At 37.9% G+C, this 27,730-nt stretch overlaps 1 protein-coding gene across 6 annotated transcripts in view; it reads right to left on the reverse strand.

Moving 5' to 3' along the window:
- KCNMB2 (potassium calcium-activated channel subfamily M regulatory beta subunit 2) overlaps positions 1 to 25,446 on the reverse strand; it is a 227,034-nt gene extending 201,588 nt beyond the window's left edge. For 2 of the 6 annotated variants that reach the window (XM_033131883.1, XM_033131892.1), the window contains exon 1: positions 1,552 to 1,671. Coding sequence is in view for 1 of the 6 variants with exons in the window: in XM_033131842.1 (XP_032987733.1) it covers positions 1,552 to 1,577 (26 nt within the window). In the remaining 5 variants the exon portion in view is untranslated. Of the gene's footprint in view, positions 1 to 1,551; positions 1,672 to 24,877 lie in introns of those variants that run through there. The other 4 variants (XM_033131863.1, XM_033131873.1, XM_033131842.1 and 1 more) reach the window with 4 other exon arrangements.
- Positions 25,447 to 27,730: the final 2,284 nt, after the last annotated feature.

The raw sequence follows: 27,730 nt of genomic DNA on the forward strand, positions 1-27,730 counted from the left end.
TGGTATGGTAATTTCTGTCAAATAAAAATATTACAGGGGCGGCCGGATGGCTCAGTTGGTTAGATTGCGAGCTCTTAACAACAGGGTTGCCAGTTAGATTCCCATATGGGCCAGTGAGCTGCGCCCTCCACAACTAGATTGAAGACAACAGAGCTGTGGCTGAGCTGCCGGTGGGGCAGCTGGATGGCTCAGCTGGTTAGAGCACAAGCTCTCAACAAGGTTGCCGGTTCAATTCCCACATGGGATGATGTGCTGCGCCCCCTGCAACTAAGATTGAAATGGTGACTGGACTTGGAGTGGAGCTGTGCCCTCCACAACTAGACTGAAGGATAATGACTGATGAGTCCTGGAAAAGCACACTGTTCCCCAATATTCCCCAATTAAAAAAAAAAAATTAAAGTGTGTGCATGTATGTTGTATACTTCATGTAGCTAAAAAAAAAAAAAATTACGGTGTGTCGTCATTTACCTTATTCACTGGATCTGGCACCTTGCGACTTCTGACTCTTCCCCAAAGTCAAAATGACCATGAAAGGAAAACGTTTTGCATTGATTCTGGACATCTAAGCAGCCACGACAGTGCAACTAAAGACACTCACGAAAGAGGACTTCCAGAACTGCTTCAGAAAATGGCAAGAACGATGGGAAAAGTGTGTCTGAAGCGAGGGGGAGAATTTTGAGGGGGATTAATAGCAATGTGTCTTTTACTGTAATAACTTTTTTAATTTAAACATGCACCGTACTTTTAGATCACATCTCCTACCAGAAAACATTGGAATATTGGGGATCTGTGAATGTCTGTCAACTTGAATTTGTATATATTTTCTCATTACTAAAAATACTATGGTCTGGTTTGCAGAGGAAGACAATTGCCGGTAAAATAACAATGTTATTAAATGTTTGTGTGAGTCAATTTCTATGTATGCAAAATTAATTAGAGATCTAAACAGATGCTTGGATAATTAATACCAGTGAAAATCAAAGACTGTTACCTAAAACAACCAATTGAAATACTTTTTTCTAGAGTCTTCTAGATATTTGTATCCATCCTCCAACTCAGTTTTCTTGTCTAGACAGAGTTTCTCTCAGAAAATTGATCAAATAGAAGAAAATTCTTATGTTAAGATAATCGAGAATTTGAAAGTCAAAAACAAAACTCCACACAACTCCAATATGTTAGCGTTGAAACCTGCAACTTATAAATTAACACTACGCCGTTTTTTTTTTTTTTTAAATATGAGAAATAGACACTAGAATCAAGAAACAACACTAAATCCAACTGAGGAAAGAAAAATCACTTCCCTATGAAAGAAAGCATTCCCACAGTTATCATTTCCCTCTACTCCTGAGTTTGCAGCCACACAGATGTTCCAAAACTAGGAAACATTGTGCTCTTTAGTTTTCTATCTTCTAGTCATTTTGTGAAACATCCAAACCAATACCATTCTCTTGAATTGTAGTTTCTTTCTGCACAACAACGTCACCAATTCCTTTACCAATTCAAGAAGATAAAAGCAAAACAAATACAGTTTTCTGGGAGATTCCAGCTTACCTATAGTGGATGTCACCTTGTCGCATCACTCTCTGCTTTGTTGCTGTCTCAGTTCTTTTCAAAATGCCCACAGGGCTCCTGAGATGACCTAAGAGTGTACTGCACACTTGGATAAGGTAAAAGAAAATAAAAAGAGAAAGGTGCCCAGGGGCGTTTGTACCAGGACATAGAGCTCATTGGTCAGTGCCCCACCCTCCCCACCCTGGCTGTGTGGGACATAGGAACAGAGCATTGAACCATGCAAGGTAAATAGCAACCAACCTAGTGCCTGATACAACTACCAAAAGGCCACTGCAGCACAGAGCTGCGAGGGGAGAATATTTACTCCAGCACTCCTCTACTTTACAGATGAGAAACCTGAAGTTGAGACACAAATTCATAATTAAAAAAAAAAAAAAAAGGAAATATGATCCAGGAGATGTTCTATGGAGTTTGTTTTAAACTATGTCAGAATACTTTTGTGGAGGATGATGGAAAAATTAAAAACAAGACAGAAAGGGAAGAGACCTGAGAGGGGATCTAATAGATGAATAGATACTCTAACCTAATAGATGAAAACCCAGACCCAGAGGGTTAAAGCCCCGTCCACGTTCTGTGGCCGCACAGTGCAGGAGACCCACTGATTTTTGTCACCATGCGCTGCCCCTTCTCAATTATCTGAAATTTGTCCCTTTACAGTTTTGCAGGCTCTATCTTGCTTGTTTCTCTAGGCTAGCAAGTTTTTCTCTTTCCCTTTGGTTGTATTTCAAACAATGCACGGAGCGTGGCAACTGAATTATTACAGTCATTCTATGGACAATTTAAAACTGGCTTGGGTTAAAATGGGAAACTTCACACTCGTCATAAGAAACTATAAAGAGATGCAGCAATTCAATCTGGCTCACATAATAATAGCAATAAAGAAGAAATTGAACATTTTTTTTTCTCTCTTGCAACAAGCTAAAAACAATTTACTTGAGGATTTTCTTATTAATCCCCACAGAAGAGCTGCAGCCATTCTGCTTACTGGGAACCTCAGCCACAAAGGTCATAAAGAAGGTGTGTACAGGTTCGCAGGCTGAATCACACTGAGCTCTGAACCTCAGTTTACTTATCCTTTAAATGGGAGGAGCTGGGCAAGGTGGTCTCAAAAATGCTTTCACTTTCACTTAGAGAAGCTCTAAGTGACTCTATAGAGATCTCAGTCTGCAGCTTAGGTTTTCTCACTCTGGATACTCTAAGTCTTCCTTAAGTCTTCCCTAAGGCTCTGTAATTTTTACTGTTCTTCTAGATCTTCCCTGTTTCCAACTTGACGTTTTCTTCCTCTTTTTCCTCAGAGGAATAAGAAAGACAGCAAAGTCCTTTCTATGTCAGGGAGTGGCCAACCAATAAGTGTAGAGAGAATGAAGCAGTAAATGGACAATGACCTTATTTATATCCCTGGTGAAATCTTAGTGGTCGTTGGGGACATTTTAAGTTTTTTTTTCATAACTCACCTTTACTCCTACCCTTTTAAGCAGCTCACCTTCGAGTCTCTCAGACAAACCATCCATCATGAGTTCTTTCAATGTTCTTCTTTCAAAATATTTCTGTTCTTAATTTAAGCTGTCCTTACCTCCCATCCCAATAATGCTATATCCCCACCTCAGAGGAAGAACAGAGCCTTTGTCATCCAAAAGCAACCTTCCACTGTGGCCTTCATCCAACGCCCAATTCTTTTAAGTCAGTGGTTCTCGCATAACTGGATGCATATTAGAATCACCTGGGAGAACTAATAAATAATACAGGTGACTTCCCTACCCAAAACAATTCAATCAGAATCCCTGCAGATCAGAACTACCGTGTTTCCCCCAAAATAAGACCTAGCTGGACAATCAGCTCTAATGCGTCTTTTGGAGCAAAAATTAATAGAAGACCCGGTATTATATTATATTATATTATATTATATTATATTATATTATATTATATTATATTATATTAATCAAATATATTATATTATATTATATTATATCATAGTAAAATAAGACTGGGTCTTATATTAATTTTTGCTCCAAAAGACGCATTAGAACTGATTGTCCGGCTAGGTCTTATTTTTGGGGAAACACAGTAGGCATTGGTGTTATTATAAGGGTCTTAGGGGAGTCTAATGTTCAGCAAGCATTGGTAACCAGTGCGCTGGGGTCTTGAAGCATTAATTAACCTTTGTGTATTCTTCAGCTTTAATCCATTTTACTGGCTCCTTCTGGTCAATCCACAAATGTGCTTAGCCTTCTGTTGTCTTCATAAAACACCTTCCCTTGTCCCTCAAGCTACGATTCCGTGCATCGTCCTCCCTCTCACTTTACCTCCTGCTCCCAGTCAGTACTGAAATGGCTTTCTTTGAGGTCACCACATGGCCAACAAGGTCCCTCTGCCTTCATCCTCCCCAGGCTCTCTGCGGGGCCTGACATTTCTAATTACCATTGCCTCTATGAAATTCCCTCTTCCCTTGGCTTCTGTGATTCTGCATTCTTTTGGTTTCTTTCACAGGTCACCAAAAGTTCCTTTAAAATTATATCTCTATGAGTACCGGAGTACAGAAGCTTCTTGCAGTTTAATCCCAGTTGCTCTTAAATTCTTGATTTATTCTCTCCCTCAAAGTAATCGCCTAAGTTTAAATGATCACATGCATGAAAATGACTCTGAAGCCTTCATCCCTCTCCTGAGTTGCAAGCTACACCTCAACGGGACACATCCTCATCCGGATGTCCTTCCTTCACCTCAAATTCAACACGTTCCAAAACAAACTCATGCTTTTCCATCAGTTCCACTCCTTCTCTGTGGACTCCGACCACCAGTCTTCCCAGTTCTCTGAACTTAAAAACTCTGGGTTTCTGTCACTTTTCTCTCTTTTATTCACTTCCCATGTCCCATGAATCTCTAAGTTGTATCTATGTCACCTTTGCAATTTTTAAGACATCTATTTCCTCCTCACTTCTAATTCTTATTCAAACCTTGGTTGATATATGTGTGTGTGTGTGTGTGTGTGTGTGTGTGTGTGTGTATACATACATATATAAACATATATATGTGTATATATGTATAATTTTTCAATTACAGTTGACATACAATATTATATTAGTTTCAGGTAAGGAACATAATGATTAGACATTTATATAACTAACAAAGTGATCACCCTGATAAGTCTAGCACCCATCTGACACCATACATAATTATTATAGTATTATTAACTATATTCCCTATGCTATACTTTACATCCCTATGACTATTGTATACTTATCAACATGTACTTCTTAATTCCTTCTCCTTTTTCACCCATTCCCCCAATTTCCCTCCCATCTGGCAACCATCAAAATGTTCTCTGTATCTATGAATTTGTTTCTGTTTTGCTAGTTTATTTTGCTTTTTAGATTCCACATATAAGTGAAATCATATGGTATTTATCTTTCTCTGACTTATTTCACTCAGCATAATACCTTCTAGGTCCACCCATGTTGTTGCAGATGGCAAGATTTAGTTCTTTTTTTATGGATAAGTAATGTTCCACTGTATATATGTGCCACTTCTTTATCTATTCATCTATGGATGGATACTTAAGTTGCTTCCATATCATGGCTATTGTAAATAATGCTTCAATGAACATATGGATGCATGTGTCTTTTTGAATTAGTGCTTTGGGTTTCTTTGCATAAATATCCAGAAGTGAAATTACTGGGTCCTTCTTTGTCTCTTGTTACAGACTTTGTTTTAAAGTCTATTTTGTCTGATATAGGTATTGCTATTTTAGATTTTTTGTTTGTTTGTTTCCATTTTCTTTCTCTTGAAATATGTTTTTCCATCCCTTTACTTTCAGTCTGTTTGTCTTCTGATCTGAAGTGAGTCTCTTGTAGGCAGCATATGGAAGGGTCTTTTTTTCTTATTGATTCAGATACCCTTTGTCTTTTGATTGGAACATTTCATCCCTTTAAATTTAAAGTAATTGTTGATAGATATGTAGTTATTGCCATTTTATTATTTATCTTTATGTTCTTTTCTCTTCCTCCTCTGTTCCCTCCTCCCCCTTCTCCTTCTCCTCCTCCTCCTCCTCCTCATCCTCCTCCTCCTGTTTCTTCTTCTTCTCCTCAAAAAAGTCCCTTTAACATTTCTTATAATACTAGTTTGGTGGTGATGGACTCCTTTAGTTTTTTCTTGTCTGGGAAGCTCTTTAGCTCTTCTCCGATTCTAAATGATAGTTTTGCTGGGAAGAGTAATCTTGGTTATAAGTCCTTGCTTTTCATCACTTTGAACATTTCATGCATATACCTTTTGGCCTGCAAAGTTTCTGTTGAGAAATCAGCTGATAGTCTTATGGGAGCTCCCTTGTAGGTAACTAACTGCTTTTTCCTTGCTGCTTTTAAGATTCTCTCTTTAACTGTTGGCATTTTAATTATGATGTGTCTTGGTGTGGGCTTCTTTGGGTTCATCTTGATTGGGACTCTGTACACTTTCTGGGCTTGTATATCTGTTTCCTTAACCAGGTTAGGGAAGTTTTCTATCATTATTTCTTCCAATAGGTTTTCAATTCCTTGCTTTCTCTCTTCTCCTCTGGTACCCCAATGATGCAAATGTTGGTACACTTGATGTTGCCCAAGAGGTCCCTTAATTCTAACTTTTTTTTTTTTGCCTTTTTTTTTTCTTTTTGCTGTTCTTATTGGGTGTTTTCTGCTACCTTGTCTTCCAAATTGCTGATGTGGTCCTCTGCTTCATCTGCGTGGTACAGTCTGCCTGGTCACCTGATTCAGGTGCTCTAGGTATGTCACTTGTGGGTTGTGTGTACCCTCCTATTGTACTGAGCCTTGATTACTGCTGGCACATCAATAGGAGGGACTGACTCTCAGTCTGATTGGTTGTGAGGAGGGGCCATGACTACAGTGGAGGAGATGTTGTGCGGGGCCTGATGGTACAGAACAGGATTCACTTTAGTGGGGCTCTGGTGCCTGCCCAGTCTGCCCTTTAGATGTGTCATTTGTGGAGGTGATTGTGTGGTGCTCTGGTATGGTCTGGAGCTGGCTACCAGATGTGTTGGTTCTGGGGCTTCTTGGGAGGAGCTCTAGTTTGGGCCAAGGTCAGCTGCTGCCTGTGGCCTGCCCGGAGTCACTTGGTATAAGCTACAAAGTGATCTTCAGATGGTTGTCACTTGCTGGCTTGGAGGTGCCTGGGAGAGGCTAAGGTTTGAACTGAGGCTGGCTGCCATTACTGCCAGGCTTGGGGCTGCTTATTAAGAGGTATGGCGCATGTGGAGGCCAGACACTGCTAATTTGGGGTTTGTGAACCCTTGAGGGGGTTTTCAGTTGCAATGTGTGAGGATATTTTAATAATGTGCCAGCTCCTCTGGTCTGTCAGTCCATCATTTCCATCATCTCCCTTTTCATTCTGAAGGCATTATCCTTAAGACGTCCCAGTTAAAATGACAAGAATCTTGGACTTGGTCATATGTTCTTATCAGCTAGCTGGTGAGGAAGAATTTGTTTCACAGCTTCATGAGGTTATCTCTAGACAACCCCTATCCATGATAAAGTCACTTTCAGAGGGAAGGGAGCTATGTCCTTTACATAATACCTATATGCTCTGGGGAACCCACCAGTACAATACTTTCTTTTGAATACTAATCAATATTAGTTTGCAAGAAATTTGAGGGCAATGGGACATGTCTTGTAATCTTAAAAATCTTCATATCCTACAAGGTTACTGACTTAGAATGTAAAGTATACTTATTTCATAGAAACAGTGTGAATTTCAGTTCTTTATTAAGAAAAATCAAAATCACAGGTGCTGTCTTTTGAAAGGGAACCAGCAATTGATTGTTTAAAAGAATCGAATTAAATTGATTTTACGTTGGGTATTTGTTCTGTATTAGAGACAAAGGAAAGAATTATCTTTTCTAATAAGATTCTAGGTGATTCTGATAAGAGAACAAACATTTTCTTTTTAAACATAAAGATTTATGTACTCTATAATCTCATTGTAATTTTAAGTTCTATTCTAAAATAACTGATGAAGAATTGGCATGGTGTTTTGGTACCAACTGTAGTTTCAGGATTTGACTCTGATAAATATTTCAGGTTTGAATTCTCATGAGAAGTTCCTTCAAAGTTACCTATAACCATATACTCTGAAAATTATTATTTTAAAGACAGTATTTTGGAATTTCTTAGCAATGGTGATTAAGAGTATAGACTCTAGAATCAGGATTGGATTACCTGAGATTGAATCAAGGTCTTAATACTTGTTAACTGTGTAATTTTAAACAAGTTGTTGGACTTCTCTGTGCCTCGGTGTCCTTATCTAAAGAATATATATTATAAAAACCTATTCATAAATTTGTCATCTGGATAAGATGACATAACATAGTGCCTGACTCAAGGATAAGTAATCAAGAAATGTTAGAGATTAATTTTATGAGTTTTTGATAAAACAGTTTTGCTGTGGTATATTCCTTGTCAATGATTTCTTCCAATAATCTACCCTCTCTTCTCTGTCAACATTTATTCCCTTTCAAGTTTCTATTTTCAGGAAAACCAATTTGTACAATCTCCCTAGTGCCACTAAGAATCTCTAGAGCTGACCAGAGAATGCTCGGTGCTGGGTGACATTCTTGTCTTCAGCCATAAACTGTCACTTTCTGTCTCCGGGGCACATTTCCCATCATATCTTGCATTCAAGTAGCTTGCATGTATCTGCTTTTTAATTTTGTTTTCAACAGGCAATCGTAAAAGTCTATGTTGGCCAATGTCTAGTTAATATTTCGTAATTTTTTCATCAAATCTTGTAAAAACATGTCCAGACCAAGACTAGCCCCAAACCAGATTTTTTTCTTCTTTTATTCTAGCATGGTGCCAGATGGCACGTAGGTAGGATAATAAAAGAAATCTTTTTCCTTCCTCACATTTTATATATCTATCATAAATCTTAACTGACTTTAGATGAAAAGCAATTTGGAAGTTCAAGTTTTAGGTGAAGGTTCAGTTTGAACTTCATTTTAATGTTTTATTAAAATTGATTTGCTTCTGTGAATATAAATTAATTCAATATCATTTTAGAGGAAGCTTGTTGACAAGCAGTGATAAAAATCCAGCCAATTTAACACTTTGGCACAGGGCATTTTTTCCCCCTGCTTATCTTTATTGGAGAACAACCAATATGAAACCCTTAGCTCTTATTATTTCCTTGAAATATGGATAACATCAAACTCTGTGCTACCTAGCAAAGAAGAAAGAAATCTAAACACTATTAAGGGTGCTGTCAGAATTGACTATGGTATTTATTCACAAATCTAGCAGACCACTGAGGCTTAAAATGTGCAACTTATTAGGTCATTGCTTTTGAATACAAATTATAATAATTTCAGGATAATAGAGTATTTGAATTTCTATAATTTAAGGAAAGGCAAAATCAAGAATAATTATTACATTTGCTTGAGTTAAATAGTTTACTAAAAAAAAAGAAAGAAAAAAACCAGAACAACACAGAACTTGGAAATAGAAGGCCCTGGGTCTAAATTCTACCTAGATTGAGGAAAGGTGATTTTATAGGAAAGCAGCCCATACACTATACTGATGAGGTCAAAGCCGATTTGGGGAATGGGATGGGAAAGAGATAAAGTTTATGATGCCACTGATATATACTGAGTTATGGAAAGCACTAGGTGAATAGAATTGGGACATAATTTATACTTTATCTGAAAGAGGTTATCAACCTGAATTATCTTAGAGATTGGTGGCAGAAGAATAGAATCATTTTTTTGGTTTTGTTATTCAAGAGATAAGACCGCAGAAAAGTAGAAAACCAATTTGATGCTATGTTAAGGAAAAACGTGATATCTATTACAAAACATTTTGCTTATTTGCCTAACCCTCCTTTCTCCTTCACAACTTCTCAGCGTGGAAGCTTGTGGTGGGAAAGCCGATAAATCATTCTTCCACAGTTACCATTGAGAATCATATCTGTAAACCTTGGTCAACATCTGGATGGGGGCCAGCACCATGCATTAGGGGTTTACTTAGTGGGCAAGGAAAGAGCAGAGATAAGTGCCAGTCCACAGGAAAGCAGATTCCCTGGGTCACCTGCCCTCAACACATTTGTGCATGAATCATATGCTCCCCTCTGTTTCCTGGAGCTCTGCACAGGTCTCACAGTCCAGGCCTGCACACCTGGGGCCCGTGCACATTGGTACATGGGCAGTAAAGGTGTCATATGACCCACAGGTGTCAAATGCAATACTTGAAAATTTGGGAGTTAGGCTGGCTCCAAACTGAACCTCAGCTTTGCCACCTAAAAGTTGTGTTACTTTGGGCAAGCTCATCTCTCTTTCTGAGCCTCAGTTTTCTCAAGTGTACCTGTACTCATTTCCTGGGGATGTTCTGAGCTGTAAATGAGAGAATGTATATCAAATGCTTAGAACAACGCCTTGCACCTACTAAGGGCTCACAAGCTACTGCTGATGTTGTATAAAGTACTTGTCATCTGGAAAGAGCTCCGTTAATGGTGTGTATCATGGTGGACATTGTAAAAGTCTTATTAAACCATATCAAAAACACACAGCTATTCTCTCTAGGAATATCTGTGAAGTAGGTTCCATACACAGAAGTGGTGGGTTCCTTACTAGGTGAGGCAGTGTGGCCTGGGATTTAAAGTTGGAGGAACTAGCCGGAAGGCTGGGTCTGCCATTACTTGCTGGGGGACTTGGGGCAGGTAGTTTCAATGTCTTTGAACTTCAGTTTCTCTGTCTGTAAGCGGTGTGATGCTGGCTACCACACAGAGTTGTGGGACTCATAAGAGATAAATTCAGTGTCAATTCCATGTGTAACACACAAAATAAGGTAATATGCTATTTCATCAACTACCAAGAGGCCCTCACAGTCTCTTGAAAGAAAGAATATCTATATCATTCCTGTGTGCTTACTGGCTCTATGTCACCTGCCCTTACTCCTGCTTTCCTTTTGGGGAAAAAAATTGTTTGAAAGAATGACTTGCTTCCTCACCATCTACTCAGTCTTTTAATGCCATTGAACTTAATTTTGACACTTAAACTTGTTTTGGAAAATGATCTCCCATTTAACCATTGAATTAGTAAAATCCAAACGCACAAAATCCAAAGCCCTTCCTTTCTGAACTCTCTGTGACATTCACATGATTACCCACACTAACAGCAGCAATGGGTGCTGTTTCCTGAGAGCGATATGTGCTGCACTGTGCTAGCCATCCCGTGTACATGATCGTATTGGACCTACACATACTTCTAAGTGACAGGTATTGTGGCCCCATTTTATGGAGGAGGAAACTGAGGCACAGCGATGTTAATGAGCTTACTCAATGTAACATAACTGCCATGTAAGTGGCGAGAGAGAGAGAGAGAGAGAGAGAGAGAGAGAGAGAGAGAGAGAGAGAGAGAGAGACCTAGAGAGGGAGAGAGAGAGAGAGAGAGAGCTTGTTAGAGAGATTGTAACCTTGCTAATACTGGTGCTTCTTGGAGATCTGTCCTTTTCTTAGCTTCTATTTGTAATCGTTCTCTGTTCATTAAAATACCCAAAGCACTTTGTACCTTTCTTATGGCATTTGTCTCATTCTTAACTTCTGGAACTTGATATGATTCCTGAGTAATTTGTAACCGTCTCGAGAACCTCCTTTAGCATAATGCCTTGTTGGCACAAATTATTGTTTTTAACAAAGGGAGCATTTGACAAAGAATCTTTCTGTGGGCTGATAAGTTTGAAGAGTTAACACTAAGAAAGAGCATAAAAACACCAATTCCTTCTCAGCTCATATACCTTTATAACCAATATAACAGCAACCTTCTCAAGGTAAGAGTTTCCTTTGGGTTAATTGGTCAAGAGGATTTTTCGTAATATCACAGGAGTAGAGAAAGATAGCTGAAGAGACAAAATATGCATACTTTCCTTAGAAGTTGCATTTGAAAATATCATTGCTATGCTGATTAATGACAAAGAATCCCAACCAAGGTGGAGTGTATCATGATTTAGATAAACTCAGGGTAAGGTAATGCTCAGGAGAGAAATTTGAGCAAGTTTGCATGATGCCCAGGTGAACCATAAACAAGAGGCAACCAGAGTTGTTACTTTTCTTGCTGACCTTTATTTAACAGAACTGTCTCATTAGAAAACAGCTTACTTTAGCTTACTATTAAAATTGTTTGTTCACCTGCTTTGAAAAAGGCACAGACAAGCAAGGGTAAGCACTGTGGTGCATTAATAGTTTGCCTACGTGGTGTTTGTGCAATTCTCTCTACTGATCTCTTCAGGCCAATAGTGAGAACATTATTATGGTTATATAATATATACATATATTTTTCATATAATATAATATATATTTATCTTATATATATGTTTCATAGGCAAGGTCTGATGTGTGAAGGAGGTGCAAAGCATCGTATGGTACACAACAATATTTTAAAGGAAAATGTACTAAAATATAGAGGTCTGCTAGGTATAATAAAATTTCCATTTTTGTAGGTGAAAATAATTGAATATAGGCAATTTCATATGGATCAACTTTTTACAAAACTCTCAACTTATACTGACCAAAATCTTACAGTGTAAGTGACATTACCTCCCTTAGCAAATAGAGGTGAAGCTCAGAGAAGTTAGATGATTTGTCCAAGGACACACACTAGATGGATTTTGAACCCAGGTAAACTTTCTTTCTATTCCATAAATCTGTCTTTTTGTAAAATATAGTTCCTCTCTTCATTATATTTGTAAGTAGAAGAAGAAAAGAGAAAACGATGTATGTGTATTGCTATGTGATAAGTAAATAGCAAAAGGTCAAACCTGCTGAGAGAGTTCAGAGCCCTTCTAACCTGGAGGGCAAGAAATGGAAAGGAAAAGGAAAAATGGTATATGGATGAAAGAACGTTTTACCCAGGAGAGGCCATTGGAGAGTCGGTAGGAGTTTGACGGGCGAAAATGAAAAGGGAGAGAGACCTTTTCTGGATGTTTGATATACATTAGGCCAAAGAAAGGGTGGCAAGTAGTATAGCTCAGATGAAAACGGAGAGACAAGGGAGAGGTAAAGATTAGGCTGGAAATTTGTCTGGACAACTGATCTTGGAGGATTGTGATATTCAGTCCTGGGAAACTATTTGCTTGGTTAAGGACAGAGCTCCTGAAGGGCTGTGATTAGGGAAGTTCCACGATCAAGGTCATGTTTGGAATTATTCATTAGGAAGTTCTATGTAGAAGAAAACAGAGGCAAGAAGAGATTAGAGCAGGGTTGTTGTTTTTTTTCCCCCCAAAAGTTATGTATGATAGATCTACCTAAGATACTTTTTTAAATTTCCAGGTCTTACCAAAAAAGATTCTGATTAAACAGAAGCCACATGAATCAATATTAAACAATAACAACAAAACAAAAACCACCACCACCAACAAAAACTTCCCAGGTAATTCCTGTGCAGGTGATTTACGAACAACACTTTGAAAAAATTAGACAGGTTGAAAGGAGGTTGATTAGCTATAATGATAGGCAAGGTGTGAGACTAAAGGGTCTTTATTTATATAAGGAGGAATAAAGGCACAAATGCAAAAGTTATTTTGAAGGAAGAATTAATAGTACTCAGGCCAACTAGGTCTGTAGTTGGACACGGGTTCAAAGATAATTGCTGGCTTTAAAACCTGGGTGATCAGTGGCACAGGCAACGGAAACATGAGGCACAATAGATTTCTTGGGTCTTAATTTGAGTTTAATTTTGCCAAGTGACTCTTGAAGTGTAAAGATGGCAGCCACAAGAAAATGTCTACCAGGTAGCAGGCAACATAGGACTTGGGTTGTGGAGTAAGGTCACAGCTGGAGAGATGGTTTCGGATGTAAATGCAGACAGATAATACTTTCAATTACTGAAAAAAAAAATAAGAAAAGGAAAAAGAAGACCTAGCAAAGAGGAAAGATGGAAAAGAAATGTAACGTAGGAGAGAGAGAGAGAGAGAGAGAGAGAGAGAGAGAGAGAGACACCACGGTTTTGAATGCTGTAGAATGATCAAGAATTATGAAGGCTGTGAAAAAGCCAAATTGGGTAATAAAGAGATTCTTGGAAAGGGTGAAAAGGGCCATCACAGGAACGCAGTGTGGCCAGAATTCATACACCAGAATTCATATGCCTTAAAAAATGATTGGGGAGCAAGAAAGTGGAGGCAGTAAGTATAGATTACGATTTCAAAGTGTTTTTGATGAAAGGGAACTCTAGCTATGTTTCAGAGTTCCATAACCTCATAGACTATCCAGTTATTGAAGCCAGAAATCTAAAATTATCCTTGATACTTCCTTCTTCTTTACCCATGGTCTCTCAAATTTATCCCACCACCAACTCTCTGATATGACTTCCTGAACATGTTTCCTTCTGGCTACTTTTCTGCTATCCCACTGCTGTCTGGCCCAAACTACCATTGTCTGGATTACTACAATAGCTTTTCAATGGGCTTCTCTGCACCCACTCTGCTCTTCTCCATTTTGATCACCACATTGCAGCAGAGATACTTTTGCAGATCACAAATATCTTGTCAGTCCCCTGATCAATACCCTGGATGGCTTTCCATTGCTCTTAGAATAATAAGCAAACTCAACATGACCTGTAAAGTCCTACCCTGTTTCCCCCCCAAAAAAGACCTAGCTGGACAATCATCTTTAGTGTGTCTTTTGGAGCTAAAATTACTATAAGACCCAGTATTTTATATTATATTATATTACATTACATTACATTACATTACGTTACATTATATTATATTATATGATATAAGACCCAGTCTTATATGTTAGTAAAATAAGACCAGGTCTTATATTAATTTTTGCTCCAAAAGATGCATTAGAGCTGATTGTCCAGCTAGGTCTTATTTTCGGGGAAACATGGTACCTGGCCAGGCTCTTTGCTGTCTCTTCAGCCTGTCTTTAACACATGCTGTTGGATCCCCACCCTCCAGGCACTAACCCTAACCCTCTATCAGAGGCACTGTCCTTATCTATTCTCTGTAACAGGCTTTTACAAAAAATCTCGTTTATTAATTTTTTATTGATTGCTTTTCATTAGAATATAAGGTCCATAAGGGCAGGAAATTAATTATCTCTCTCTCTCTACACACATACACACTCACACACATACACAGAGCGCTTGATAAATGTTAAATAAGTGAATGTTCTCTGCTTTGGTCTTTGCACATGCTTTTTCTCTGCCTAGAAAGCTTCTTCTCTAATCCTTGCTGCTTTCACACTTGCTTTTCTTTTTTCTTCACTTTTATGCTTCTTCGTTTAGCATCTCAGTCATTTCTTCCTCAGAGACACTTTCCCTGACATCCTTGACTACATTAATGTCTCCAATTAAATAATCTCAGTATTTATTACATTTGTAATTTTATATTTATTTGTGTGATTACTTGAATAATGTCTTTCTTTCCCAAGACTGTCACCTCATGGTTGGTGGGGAGGAGCTCATTTCTGCTTTGGCCCAGCATTGTAACCCCAGTACCATCAGAGTGCCTAGTCCGTAGTGGATGCCCAACAAACATTTGTTGAATAAATGAATGAATAATTGAATGAATGCAGACATGAAATGAAGACTGCTCAATTAAAGGATAGCAGGATGGAGAATAGATTTTTAAAAATATAATGTGGACACGGAGCACATTCACGGGTTTAGGGGAAGAACCTTCTTCTAGTAAACATACTAAACACCATCTGAAATCAAATTTACACACAAGTCAACTTTTCATATAGGCGTATAAATCAGAGTACATCTCCTGTTTTCTTTATACCAGTTTTTTTTCTTTTTCCAGTACCAGTTCGGCAGACACTAAATCTACTCGTCAAAGGGGAAATAGGCCTAGAAGATTGAGAATCAGGTTGTAATAGACATTCTCTAACCAGTTTTCTCTGTACCAGGGCTATGGTTATCTTTTATACACCCAAAAAGATATTCTCAAATTTGGTAACCTGTTATCTAAGCCTTCCTTTTCCTTTAGATAGGAACTTTAATTTCTCTCTTTCAACTTTTCTTTTGATTCATTTCAACAGAGAATCGAGTCCTGTGCTCTTCTATTTTTATGTTTTTAAAGCAAATAGTTACCTTGAGTTGTCTACACAGACAGCCCCATGTGGCTGTTCCCTAGCAGCACACAGGATCAAAAAAAACCACTAGGAAGCTAAGTTAAACCAGTCATTGATCATTCCCCCAGAGAGAAAGGACCTGGATCCATCCTGTTACAATTTTGTATGTAAAGTTAGGTATTGTTTTCTCCTGGTTGTCAGGTTGTTGTTTACCTGCCCTTAATTTTTTCATTTGGAATATGAAAAAAAAATCTAGGAAATGAAAAAAAAAATCAAAAGAACATCAGTGGTTCCAGATTTACTATAGAAATACAATCTCTCTGAGGAAATAAATTATACTTCAGTTTGTTGGGCCTATAAATTCTTTATATGGTCAGAAATTTTCAGATACTTACACAAAACGAAACTCGACATTCAAGAATGATCTCATAGGTAAGGTTTACCAACTGCTTCTCCTTCTCTTCAAGTGCCTTATACAGAACTACAAGAACAATCCTCTAGATCTATGCAAAGCAAGAAAGCTTCTAGATTTGCATTTAAATTGCTGCTTATTTTTTCAACTTTCTAAGAGTTTTGCTTTGAAAGATATTTTACCTTTGTAGATAGGAGTATATTATAGAGTCAGGCGCTTGACCTTTACGAGCTTTTCAGTGGAAATTTTAATAATAATGAGAAAAAAATAGGCTTAAAATGTCTGACAAAACCAAATTCATTATTTATAAAGTCCTGAACTATGTACAAAGTACAGTGGAATGCCCAAACACTTGTAGTGTAGTAAGGGCTTTATTTTGGCCAAGTTCCAAATTGAATCCTCTTTTGATAGAAACCTACATGGAATGGTTTTGTAAATCATTTCCAATCAAAGAAAGTCTGTGAATTATGTTTCCATGAATGAACAGGCAACATCAGAACTTAGAAGCCTTTCTTTCCTTCCTGTTCCGTAAAAGCCTTATCTACACCACAGTGCACAAAGGGGGTTCACTGAAATTAAGATACGTGTGGCTTCTAGAACCCTACATCTCTAGTCAAGCAGCCTGGTAAATAACAATAAGAAATTTACCTGACTTCTTTAATATGGCTTTACCTCAGGGAACAGGGTGAAGAGGAGAATATGTATTAACCGACAAATTATTTTAAAAAGAATTGTCTATGTCTAATACAGTTTGATTCACTTACGAATTATAAAAATATAGTGTCTGATCTCAAGGAGTTTGCAACCTAATTATCTGTGCTAAAAATTATACTTTAAAATTTAGTTACGTATTTTACTACTTGCCTAACTATTCTTTTTCACTTACTGAATGAATTTATTGAAAACTGAAAATGAGCTCATGTGTCCAGAATATTCTGGAGTCTTAATTTCACACTCAGGAAAACACCAAGATGACAAGGAACCTGCATGTGAGATTCATCTGCCATTTTCCCTATTTAGTACAAATGCTAGCAAATGTAAACCAAAGCCCTCCTGTCTAGTAATATAAGCATCTTTTCTTTCTTTCCTAAGAAGTTGGCAGGCTTGACATTTTGACGGCTGATTTATTCCCTCCCCTCCTCCTGAGCTGAAATTCTCACCCAGGTTCATCTGTCACCCTAGCTTTGATGAGGAGGGGGCTTAGAAGTTTGCTGTTGAAGGCTGTCAGACTCGAAGTTGGCTTCGAATGTAAGGCTCCACCATGCTCTTTAGAAAGATAGGGTAGCTGGTGTGGGCAGACAGTGAAAGGAAGGGATGGGGAAACTGTTCCATAAAAGCATTTAATATGGGCCTCAGAATACAAAGAGAAGAGGTGAGAGGACAATTGAATGAAAAGGTAGTAAGCACATGGCAGGTCCAGGTCTTTGTTATAATATAGTGCAATGTAGCACTTTATTTCTGAAGTGCATGATTTATTTGCCCACTTGGTCATTTACCCTCCTTAGGTCAAACTGGACACTAACAAATCTAGTATATCCATCGTTGATCCAGTAGTTATTGAGCATTAACTACTACCAAGAACTCTGCTAGACACTGAACATATTGCAATGACTATGACCTAGTCCTTAACCTTCCAGGGACTTGCAGTCTAACTGGGGAAAAGGGGAGCAGGTTAGTAAACCAAAGACCATATACAGCGCCGTGTGCTAAAGGCCATGGTAGAACTATTTCTGGAGATTAAAAAAAAGTCAAACCTTGAAAATCTGTGACATTTTTAGACAATGAAATACCACAGTTTTCAAGAGAGGTACAACAGTGAAAGAAGAATTAGGAAAGATCACCAAGAGCAAAGATGTGTCATCAGTGGCCAAGGCTAAGACCATCCACATGTTTGTATTCACAATTACTACGTACGGATGCAAAAGTTGGGCAGCGAATAAGGCTGAAAAGAAAAAAAAAATTGATTCATTTGAAATACGGTGTTGGAGGAGAGCTCTACGGATACTCTGGACTGCCAGAAAGACAAAAATGTGGGTCCTAGAGCGAATTATGCCTGAAACACTGTTGGAAGCAAAAATGACAAAACTGAAGCTGTCCTACTTCTTTTCCAAAGAAGGCTGGGTTCTTTGGAAAAGACAATAATGCTGGGGAAAATAGAAGGCAGAAGAAAAAGAAGAAGACCTAATACGAGAAGGAGTGACTCCATAAAGGAGCCACAGGCAGGAGTCTACAGGAGCTGAGCAGGGCTGTTGAGGACAGGACGTCGTGGACATCACTCATTTCATAGGGTTGCCAGGAGTTGGCACAGAACACACACACACACACACACACACAGCTATTGGGACTAGTTGCATTTATAAGGGGTGGATTTGAGAAGTGATAAAATATTAAAGGAAACACACACAAAAATATAATCATTAATAACATAAACTAATCTTCAAGAATTTGAAAGTTGAGAAGTTGGTGTAGGATGAAGTTCAGAACCGATTAAAGTTTAGCCTTCGTAGGAGCAGTTAAATGGAATTGAATGCCTTTGCATTAAGAAATTCATAATGTTAAATCTAGAATAACCGATGATGCTGGAATAACCGATTTCATGCCCATCCTGCACTGAAGTCATATTTTATAATGATGCATTCATCTGGTCAGTTTACCAGTCGTTCAGTCAGTGCAGTCATAGACAGAGTGAAGACAGGAAATGTTGAAACTGGAGCCTGACAAGGTCGAGGAAAGGCACTTGGTTCAAGTTATTTTAATATGAATCCATAAAACTGGGTTCATTATCTCAGAAAAGCAGGCATTTTCTTGCTTTTTCCAGAATTGCCTCTTTCATTTTGGATCTAGTAAGAAATGAGCAAATGTCCCATATTTCAGGAAATTCTGTTTCTGGTGGTGGACAGATGCTCAGATACCTTGAACTGTAATACGATACCTTGATGCTTCAATCACTCTTAAATGATATCGAACTTAGAGACATGCAATACCAAGAAATAAGAACTAAAGGATATACTTTAAACCAAATCGCTCAGTGTCATAATATATATAATGTTTAAAGTTTCATCCCGGATAACAATCGTTAAAGTGCTGATAGGTAATATGTATTATGCACTTAATTTGTGTCAAGCATGATGCTAACAGCTATGCACAGATTAGCTCATTTAATCCTCACAACCCCATGAGTGATGTACGATTACTATCTACATTTCTGCTGAGGGAAGAGAGGCTTAGCAAGCTTTAAACAACTGGCAGTTGGCAGAACTGGGATTCAAACGAGTTCTTCAGGGCTGTGAAGCTGGTTTCTGACGCCCATTATACTGCACATCTAGAGACTGAGGTTTTCTTAATGAGTAAATTAGCTTTCATTTAAGTTGTTTCACAGGAGTTGAAGTCAATTTTTTCTTTAGGGAAGGAATCCGTAAGGCTTCCGCATTGTTCATAGAGGAAAGAAAAACCTTCTCTTCAGAACCTCCCTTTAAAAAATTCCCTAATCACTGGCAGCCTGCAGTCACTAAATACATTAAAGATGGTTAATCTGACATTCTATTTATCAGGAGTCTCTATGGCTGAAGGGAGAGTAAATTTCAATAGCTTACTAGTTCTTTGACCTTGGGCAGTTTGATTAACTTTTCTATACCTTAGTTTTCTTATCTGTTCAATGGAAAGTATAATATCTACTGCTCAGGCATGCTGTGAAGATTAAATGACAATAACAGTGAGAACACAATTACTTTGCAAGCATCTCCTCTGTGCCAAGTACTCTAATGGGGCACTGGCACACATGATCGTACTTAATCTTCAACCCAAAGAGGGAGACATTACTATCCCTAATTACCAGTGAGGAAACTGAGGCTCGGTAAGATTTTAAGAACTTACCCATTGTCACATCGTTATGAAGTACAGAGGTGAGATTCAGACCAAGTCTCTGTTTCTAAAGCCTGTGCTTGTCTCAGACGCTATGTCCTTTTCACAGAACACTACCTCCCTAGACTACAGAACATTCTAGAAATGTTGGGCATTATTATTTGTACCAATTTGGACAATAAGATTATTTTGTTATACTTTAATTACTTGAAAACATGTGATTGATGAGTGGTAGAGAGGTCACTGTTAATCAGAACACGAGACTGACTATGCTGATTTTCAGAGCAATAAACGAATGCAAATGAGTACATTTATTGATTATTAATGGTTGATTCCTGTTGCCACACGGGCTACTGGAGCTTATGTGCTCAGAAAGGTGTACTGACCCCAACTGTACCCTCCAACCTGATTTTGCTATTCCTTCTCTCATCACCAGGGGAGAGCAGAAAAAAATATAAGACGTGTTTATATACAAAGTCATTTGTAAAGATCTGTGAAGATACCTTTTTTAAAAAAAAGAAGTCATCTTTTGGATAAGATCAAACTCAGGCAAAATGAATTTTTATTTGCTTTGACATAGATTGGAATCAGTGACATGATTTCCCCCACCCCTCCTATGTAGACAGGAGAATACAAATGATCTTGATAAATCTCCTTGACTTTCTTTAAGGTATTCAGTATCTTTCTGTTTGGAAAAAGTAACAGGGTGTTATGGCATAGAGCTTTGACCCTGAGGTTGAAAACCTTATGCTCGGAGTCTCATGCTACCAGTAGATTTTGATGTGGAAAAAACATTCAGTTCCTACCTTCATCAGTTTATTCATTCACTTAACAACTGATATATCGAGGAACAAAACAAAATCCCTGCTTTCATAGAATTTACTTTCTGGTGGGACAGAGACAGGCGATAGCAAGTCAACACATAATATGTTGAGGGGATAATTTGGTATGGTATGGAGAAAAAGGAAGCAGGTACTAGAAATAGGATGTGTGCAAGAGGGTGTAATTTGAAATAGGGTTTTCAGGGAGGGAACTCTTCTCTGATGAAGTGACATTTGGCAGATACCTGAAAAAAATGAAAAACGGAATCATGTGACTATATAGGGGAAGAATTTTCCAGGTAGCAGTCACAATAAAGTCAAAAGCTCTAAGGTTTGAGAGTTCGTGGCAGGTTTGAGGAACAGCCAGGAGGCCAGCGTGGCTAGAGTGGAGTGCTAACGTGAGAGAGGTAGCAAAAGGGCCAGGGAGGAACCCAGGCTGATCATGCATGGCCTGCGGTCTGCTTTTTATCTGTAGTCAGATGGGAAGATGTTGGAGGCTTTTGAGCAGGAGCTACTATGATTTAACTTCAATTTTGAAATGACCAACTGGTGTTGGATTTAGACTAAAATGTGTATATGGGAACAGGGGGAGACAGAAGCAAGATGTCAATGGGGAAAATATATGCAATAATCTGAGAGTGGGTGGTAACTTGGCCAGAGTGGTAGCCATGGGAATAATAAGTAATTGAATTCTAGCTACAGTTTGAAGGTAAAGGCAATGTGATTTTCTGTTATGTGTGAAGGGAAGATTCAAAGAGGATTTCAAAATTTTTCTTCTGGCAAGTGAAAGAATTGAGTTTTCATTCACGCACATGGGAGAAAATATGGGAGAAGGACATTTTCTGTGGAAATTCAGAAATACGATTTTGAACATGTTGAGTGTGTGATGCCTCTAAGACATTTACGTGGAAATATTACGTAGCTAGTTGAATATGTTAAGTGTAGAGGTTAGGGGAACAGTCCAAGTTAGGGATTAGAATTTATGAGCTGTTTGTGGATGGATAGTTTCTAAAGTCTTGAGACTAGATGAGACTCATTTAGGGAGGAAGTATAGATAAAGAAGAGATTTATAATTGAGCCACGGAACACTCCAACATTTAAATATTTAAGAGATAATGAGGAGCCAGCAAAGGACATTGAAATATTCTCTATCTGTAAAGAGAATTACACACACACACACACACACACACACACACACACACACACACACACAATCTCCTTTTCTAGTAAACCTGAGTTAAGATGTAGGAGTCAGCCTCTGGAAAGGGTGATAGATGATGCTGAGTTTTTCCAAGGAGGAAGGGGCTTTTATAGAGGACTGGCACTTCTTCTCCGTCTTTTGTGGACCAACAAATGACTTGGGAATTTGGGGTGAAGACAGAGTAAATGATATGAAGTAAAGTAATGGGAAAGACGGCAACATAGTTGGAATAGGAGATATAAACTTTTATGATATTAGTCTTCTTGTGACCATTAATAAAATTCCTGCTCTGAAAAAATGGAGTTACCTTACAGATAAATAAAAAGAATAAAATGGTGTACTTTTCCCTGTTTTTTTCATTTGCAGGTATATCTTAAAATTAGGATTATATTGTATATACATTGTTGTAGTCTGCTTTTTATTTGCTATAATAGCAGGGATATTTGTGGACGATTCTTTTTTCATCATATTTTGATAAGAGCAAAGAGATGATCAAAGAGATGATGTTAATCTGAGAAATGTCTGGTCCAATATCTATCAATAAAGTAGAACGATGACTGTGTGTGTATGTGAGAGAAACAGAGAACAGGACAACTCTGGGCTCAGTGACTTGTGTCTTAGTGACTGAACAGTGACTGTGTGACCCATGGGACCTAAGAACACAGGACTGACTAGAGCTTTGCTATTTTTTACGTCAGGGTGGATTCCAGTGTTGCTGTCTGTATAGCTGAAGAATTGTTGGTTTTTCATTACTAGGTATAGTAGCAACTAAAGGGAAATATATCTGGAAATGCTTTGATTGATATCTATCAATGTAAATAAGTAATGAAATTAATTTGATATACCAAATAAATTTTTTGACTAAATTACTTGGTTTTCCCAACAGCTTACAAAGAAAAATAAATTTACCATATCTCCCCTACATTTTTCATGTTATAGGGGTCCAGTCTAGATACATACACCATCGAGGTTTAACATAGGAATTTTTTCTATAAATCTGGGAAAATTGTGAAAAGTCATTTTACTTTATCAGTAAGGTGTTGTGAGCATGACCACAGCAAAATTATTTCTCCTGTTGACAATTTTCATGGTACAAATTGCCTCTATAATAAATGCTTGATGTGAGTAGATTCTTAATGTGAGTAGTGGTAAAAGTCCTTTTCAAATAAATGAAAATTATGAAAACAATAGAAATAATAGTCAGTTGTAAACTTCTGACAGCCGTAAATAAAATGGTGTGTATTTTTCCGTTTGTGTATTGCAAGCTCTCTATATATGGGTTCTTGATGGTGAGCACAATTGACTAGAGATTGGGATTTTACAAGGTCAAGGTCACACATCCCACTGGCCACAGAGAAGCAAAAACTATGTCATAGCCATCAATTGCATCAGAAATTCTATACAGTTATTTCATGGACAGGTGCTCTTGGTTACATAAAGACTAGCCAAGAGAATTTCAGTAATTTTCATCACACTATTAGAAAAAATAGACGCACAACTTTAAGCATAGATGCCACACACTACTGGACAACGATTTCAACTTTATATATGACTGGCAGTATATACACAGAAGCTCACCAATGTACAAACTCAACTGCATTGAGTGCACAAAATCAGACAAGAGAAAAAGCCCACTTAGCTTTAATTCTAGCATTTAGCTGAAAACAAACATACTATAATTATCTTTCACTTTTATTTCTAATTAGTACTGCATTAATATAGGAATTTTAGAATATTATGTTCTTTTATAAATATACAATTATTCTATGTATCTTTGCCATTCATTATAACTAAGTCAGTGCATCAGAACATAAGAGTTTTTGACAATCTAAAGCAACATCTTTACATCTCAGAGTTTATGAAGTCCATCAGGAACATAACACAGTAGCACTGAGAAATTCACTCACTGTGTGTCTGTCACTTCACACTGAGGGTCATATGCAATGACAAATACTGAAATATGCACCATCGATCAAGTTGGGAAAACATTAGTTTCTGATCATTGCACTTTTGCTTTAAAAATCTCAGCCTATGATTTCCTGACATTTCCTTTTCTGATTGAGCTATACCGATCCCATAATAAAGTACAAAGCAGTATAAGTTCCTCTGCAAATCCACTCATTATCCACTGGACTTTATCCACTGGAACCCAACTGACCCTCTCATCTTTCAAGGAGAATTGTGCTTTTATGCTGTTCATTAAAAAAAAGAATAAAAGAAAAAGGTAAACCGTCAAGTTTCTAACCTCTAACGAGTCACCATTTTCATCTGCAGCCCCAGCAGTGTTTAAAAGCAAGAGCAGAAACAGAGGGAAAGCCCCTTTTTCAGTCTAAAACTCTTGCTCTGCTTTAGTAAATAAAACCATTAACACAAAGAGTGTAAATCAACATTTCAATATGCAAAATGGATGAAGAGACCCAATTTTCTTTTATAGTAGGTTAAGTCTGAAGTAATTCTTTAGTAGGGAAATCCTTTGTAATCTTTCAATTTCCCCTTTTTAAAAATTAGACTCAGGCTATCACTGTGCATTGACCATGGGAATAAAATATTTATCTAACAGGTTTCAAGTCTTCAGGACCGCTTCCTTTTTATTTTTCTTGGACCTTTTTGCCTTCCACCCACCAAAGTCTTCACTGAACCCTACTAACAGTCCAGCTGGCACCATAGATAAGAAGCAAACTGTTTTCTTCATGACCTCTAAGCATTCTACTCCACAGAAAAGCAACGTGGAATGCACACTCAGCAGGCTACGAGCCTGGAGCCAGTCTGTCCTCGAGGCATTTTTGCCATAAAACATACTACTACCCGCTGTGTTTTGCTCTAAGCAGATCTGTCTCCCACTCCCCTCTCTCTCCTTCCTGCTTCTCACTCCGCACCTGGCTGCAATTCACGACCGACTGGGCACACAGCAAACAAAAAGCACGGAACAGCAACAGATCCCTTTGTTTTACATGCAAATCTTACCTCCAGTAGTTGTTACATCTTCCTCAAAAGCCAAGCTTAATTTCTTAACGACAGCGATCCAGTGTAGTCCTCCAAAAAGCCACCGGTAATCATCCTTACCTCTCGTGCCTAAAGCCTTTCTGGACCATTAATGTCACAACCGTTGCTAACTCATAGCATTAATACTCCCTGCTCAAAATGTCTGAAAGAGTTTGGAAGGACAATAGGAGTGACAGGCACGCTAGACAGCCATGCTAGAAATTAGTTATCTGAAGCTCCGTTCAAGCTGCTTCATACTGTTTTTAAAGCGTGCAGGAGGTAGGATTATTAGCCTATGATAGGCATGCTGTTTCTGTTTTTATTAAATACTGTAATAGGCTGTCTGTTAGCAATGCTGTGATAGGTCCAACATCACTTCCCCACTGCTTTCGAATTCTCATATTAAAAAGGGAGCGAGGGTTCAGACGTCCTTAGGAGACGGAGACCTATACCACCCTGGCTACCGGGTCAGATTTCCAAATCCTCTTTAACTACAGGAGAAAGAATTCCTTTTGCAAGAGGTATTTTTACAGGGAGAGTGAAGTTGTTGGGAGTAAACACTCTAGGATTCCCCAAACAATTCTCTCACTCCCAGCAAGGGACTCCTGCTCTTCCCAATTACAGAACTAAGCGTTCTCTACAGTTCGGTGAGGGAATCACTCCCAATAAGAAACATTCTCACCATGACTGAAGTAAGATTCAGGGTATACATTTTATATAAAATCAAATAGTATCAAATAGACAGATCACCTCAGTGAGCACCTTCATTATTTCATGCTGATTGACAAAGCTTTGCGTCTCCGGTAGAAGCAATCTTATGCTGTGCACTGTCTAAATAGAAAGAATGAATGATGGTTGGGTGGAATGAGGATGTGTACACTGCCTTGATCCCATTTGGACAGTCATGATCATGGAAGGTGGAAGAAGGATTTCTTACCATTGGTCAGAGAAACAAAGGTATTTCTTGCTTGACTAGAAATGCTACTCTGAAAAGTTCTAAGTACTTTTCCAAATAGGGAAGCAGGAAAAAGTTCTTGGTAGCTCCCAATAACATAGAGAATACGTTATGCTCCAACTACACAGATTTAGTTTTTCTTTTCTTCTGCTGGTTTTTCTCATCCTATGACACCAGGAGCAATAGTTTGTAATAGTTACCATGGAGATGAAGTAGTCTTCTTTAGGGGACAGACTTAGGGAGAATAGCAGATGGAATAAGAACAGAAATAAAAATGTACAATACTTGCCTATAGAATTGGAAATGAGGTGTGATAAACAAAGAAAAACTACTGCAAAACAAAATCTTAAGGGGAATGATTATAAATCACCACTATTTAATTACTGGTAGTTTTGTTATCTAGAAATACTATTATGATCATAGCATCCATTATTTTATTATATATGCAAGAACTGAATACCTGGATTGCTCAGGTGTCTAATAAAAGAAAGATACTCTTTTTTTCCTTTTTCTCTGTTTTTTTTTTAAACACTTGGTTTGGGTTTAAATATGCCCTGATTGTATGTGAATTTTAGTTGTTACTCGACCGATCACAACTTCTTCTCAGAAATAAAGTGTGATTTTATAGAAATATCTCTTTGTATCATAAACCATGACCATATTTCACTGATTGAGTGTCTTTATAATGGTTCCCCTGGGGCAAAATAAAAATCAGGAAATACTATAATTTGAATTTCAAAAAATAATTCTGTTCCCATTATGTTGGTAGGATAAAGAAGACTTTTTCAAAATTTCAGTTCTTAAAATAGAAAAAAAAATTTTTTTGTATTGTGTCCAAAACCTTTCACTAGCCTCATGACCATGCACGAGAAACTATTTTTTACTTGAGTAATTAAATTTTCACGGTTGTAAGGAGTCTAGGGAATACAAAATTATTGTCTTTCATACCTTAGTTTCACAGTTTATACTGGAGTAACTGACAACACCGAAGTAAGAGCACAAAATTCTAAAATGAAATGGTTGGGAGGTAATTCTTCAGGATTCTATGAAAATCCTGTTTTGTTTTGTTGGTTTTTTTTAATAGGCAAACATATCATCCAAAAATTTGCAAAGGAAGAAATTATTTCTGGGCAAAAGAATTTATTCTCTTTAAAAAAAATGATGGGAGAATAATAATATAAATTATATATCCAAAATATTTATTTCAAATGTAAGGAAATGTTTAAATGACAACCTAAATACCATTTACAGCACCATATGTGATTTGGGGAGGGAGGGAGAGAGAGAGAGAAGAAAAAACTAAAAAACCTCAAAACTCCCCGGTTGGGTACTTCCCTTGGATCCTCTGTGTGATTAATGCAGGAAACAGATGCTAATAATACAAGAAATAGGATAAGGTTTTGTTCCTGGGATGAAGTAAGAGGGACCGGGGCAAGGACTGTCAGTGATGCTTTAGGGAGACTTTGTCCCTAGACAAGGAAAGGTCCTTTGAGCTCTGAGTATGAAGGAGGTTACTGGAAAGGGCAGTTCAGATGGGAGTAGGGGTGGAGTGGACAATGATTTGCTGAAGTAGTGCGGGGGGGGGGGGGGTTAGGAAATGAAGCTGAAGGGAGGGAAAGAAGAGGAAAAGAGATCTATGAGGGAGGAAGGAAAGAATTTCTTGAGTTACTGGTAGAAAGCACAGAATTTGAAATAAGGAAGCTTGATTTTGAAACTTGTTTTCATTAGCCTATTTAAGCCTCTCATGTAAAATAGGATGATAATTATGTATGTTGTAAGATTGCGGTGATAATGAGACAAGGTGCGTGATAAGGTAGGAGTAAAGCTCTTTGCAAACAGGAATACTGAAATAAATGCTAGTTATTAGGAGCAGGAAGAAA

Source organism: Rhinolophus ferrumequinum, chromosome 2 (genome assembly GCF_004115265.2).
Source record: "Rhinolophus ferrumequinum isolate MPI-CBG mRhiFer1 chromosome 2, mRhiFer1_v1.p, whole genome shotgun sequence".
Classification (NCBI taxonomy): Eukaryota; Metazoa; Chordata; class Mammalia; order Chiroptera; family Rhinolophidae; genus Rhinolophus; species Rhinolophus ferrumequinum.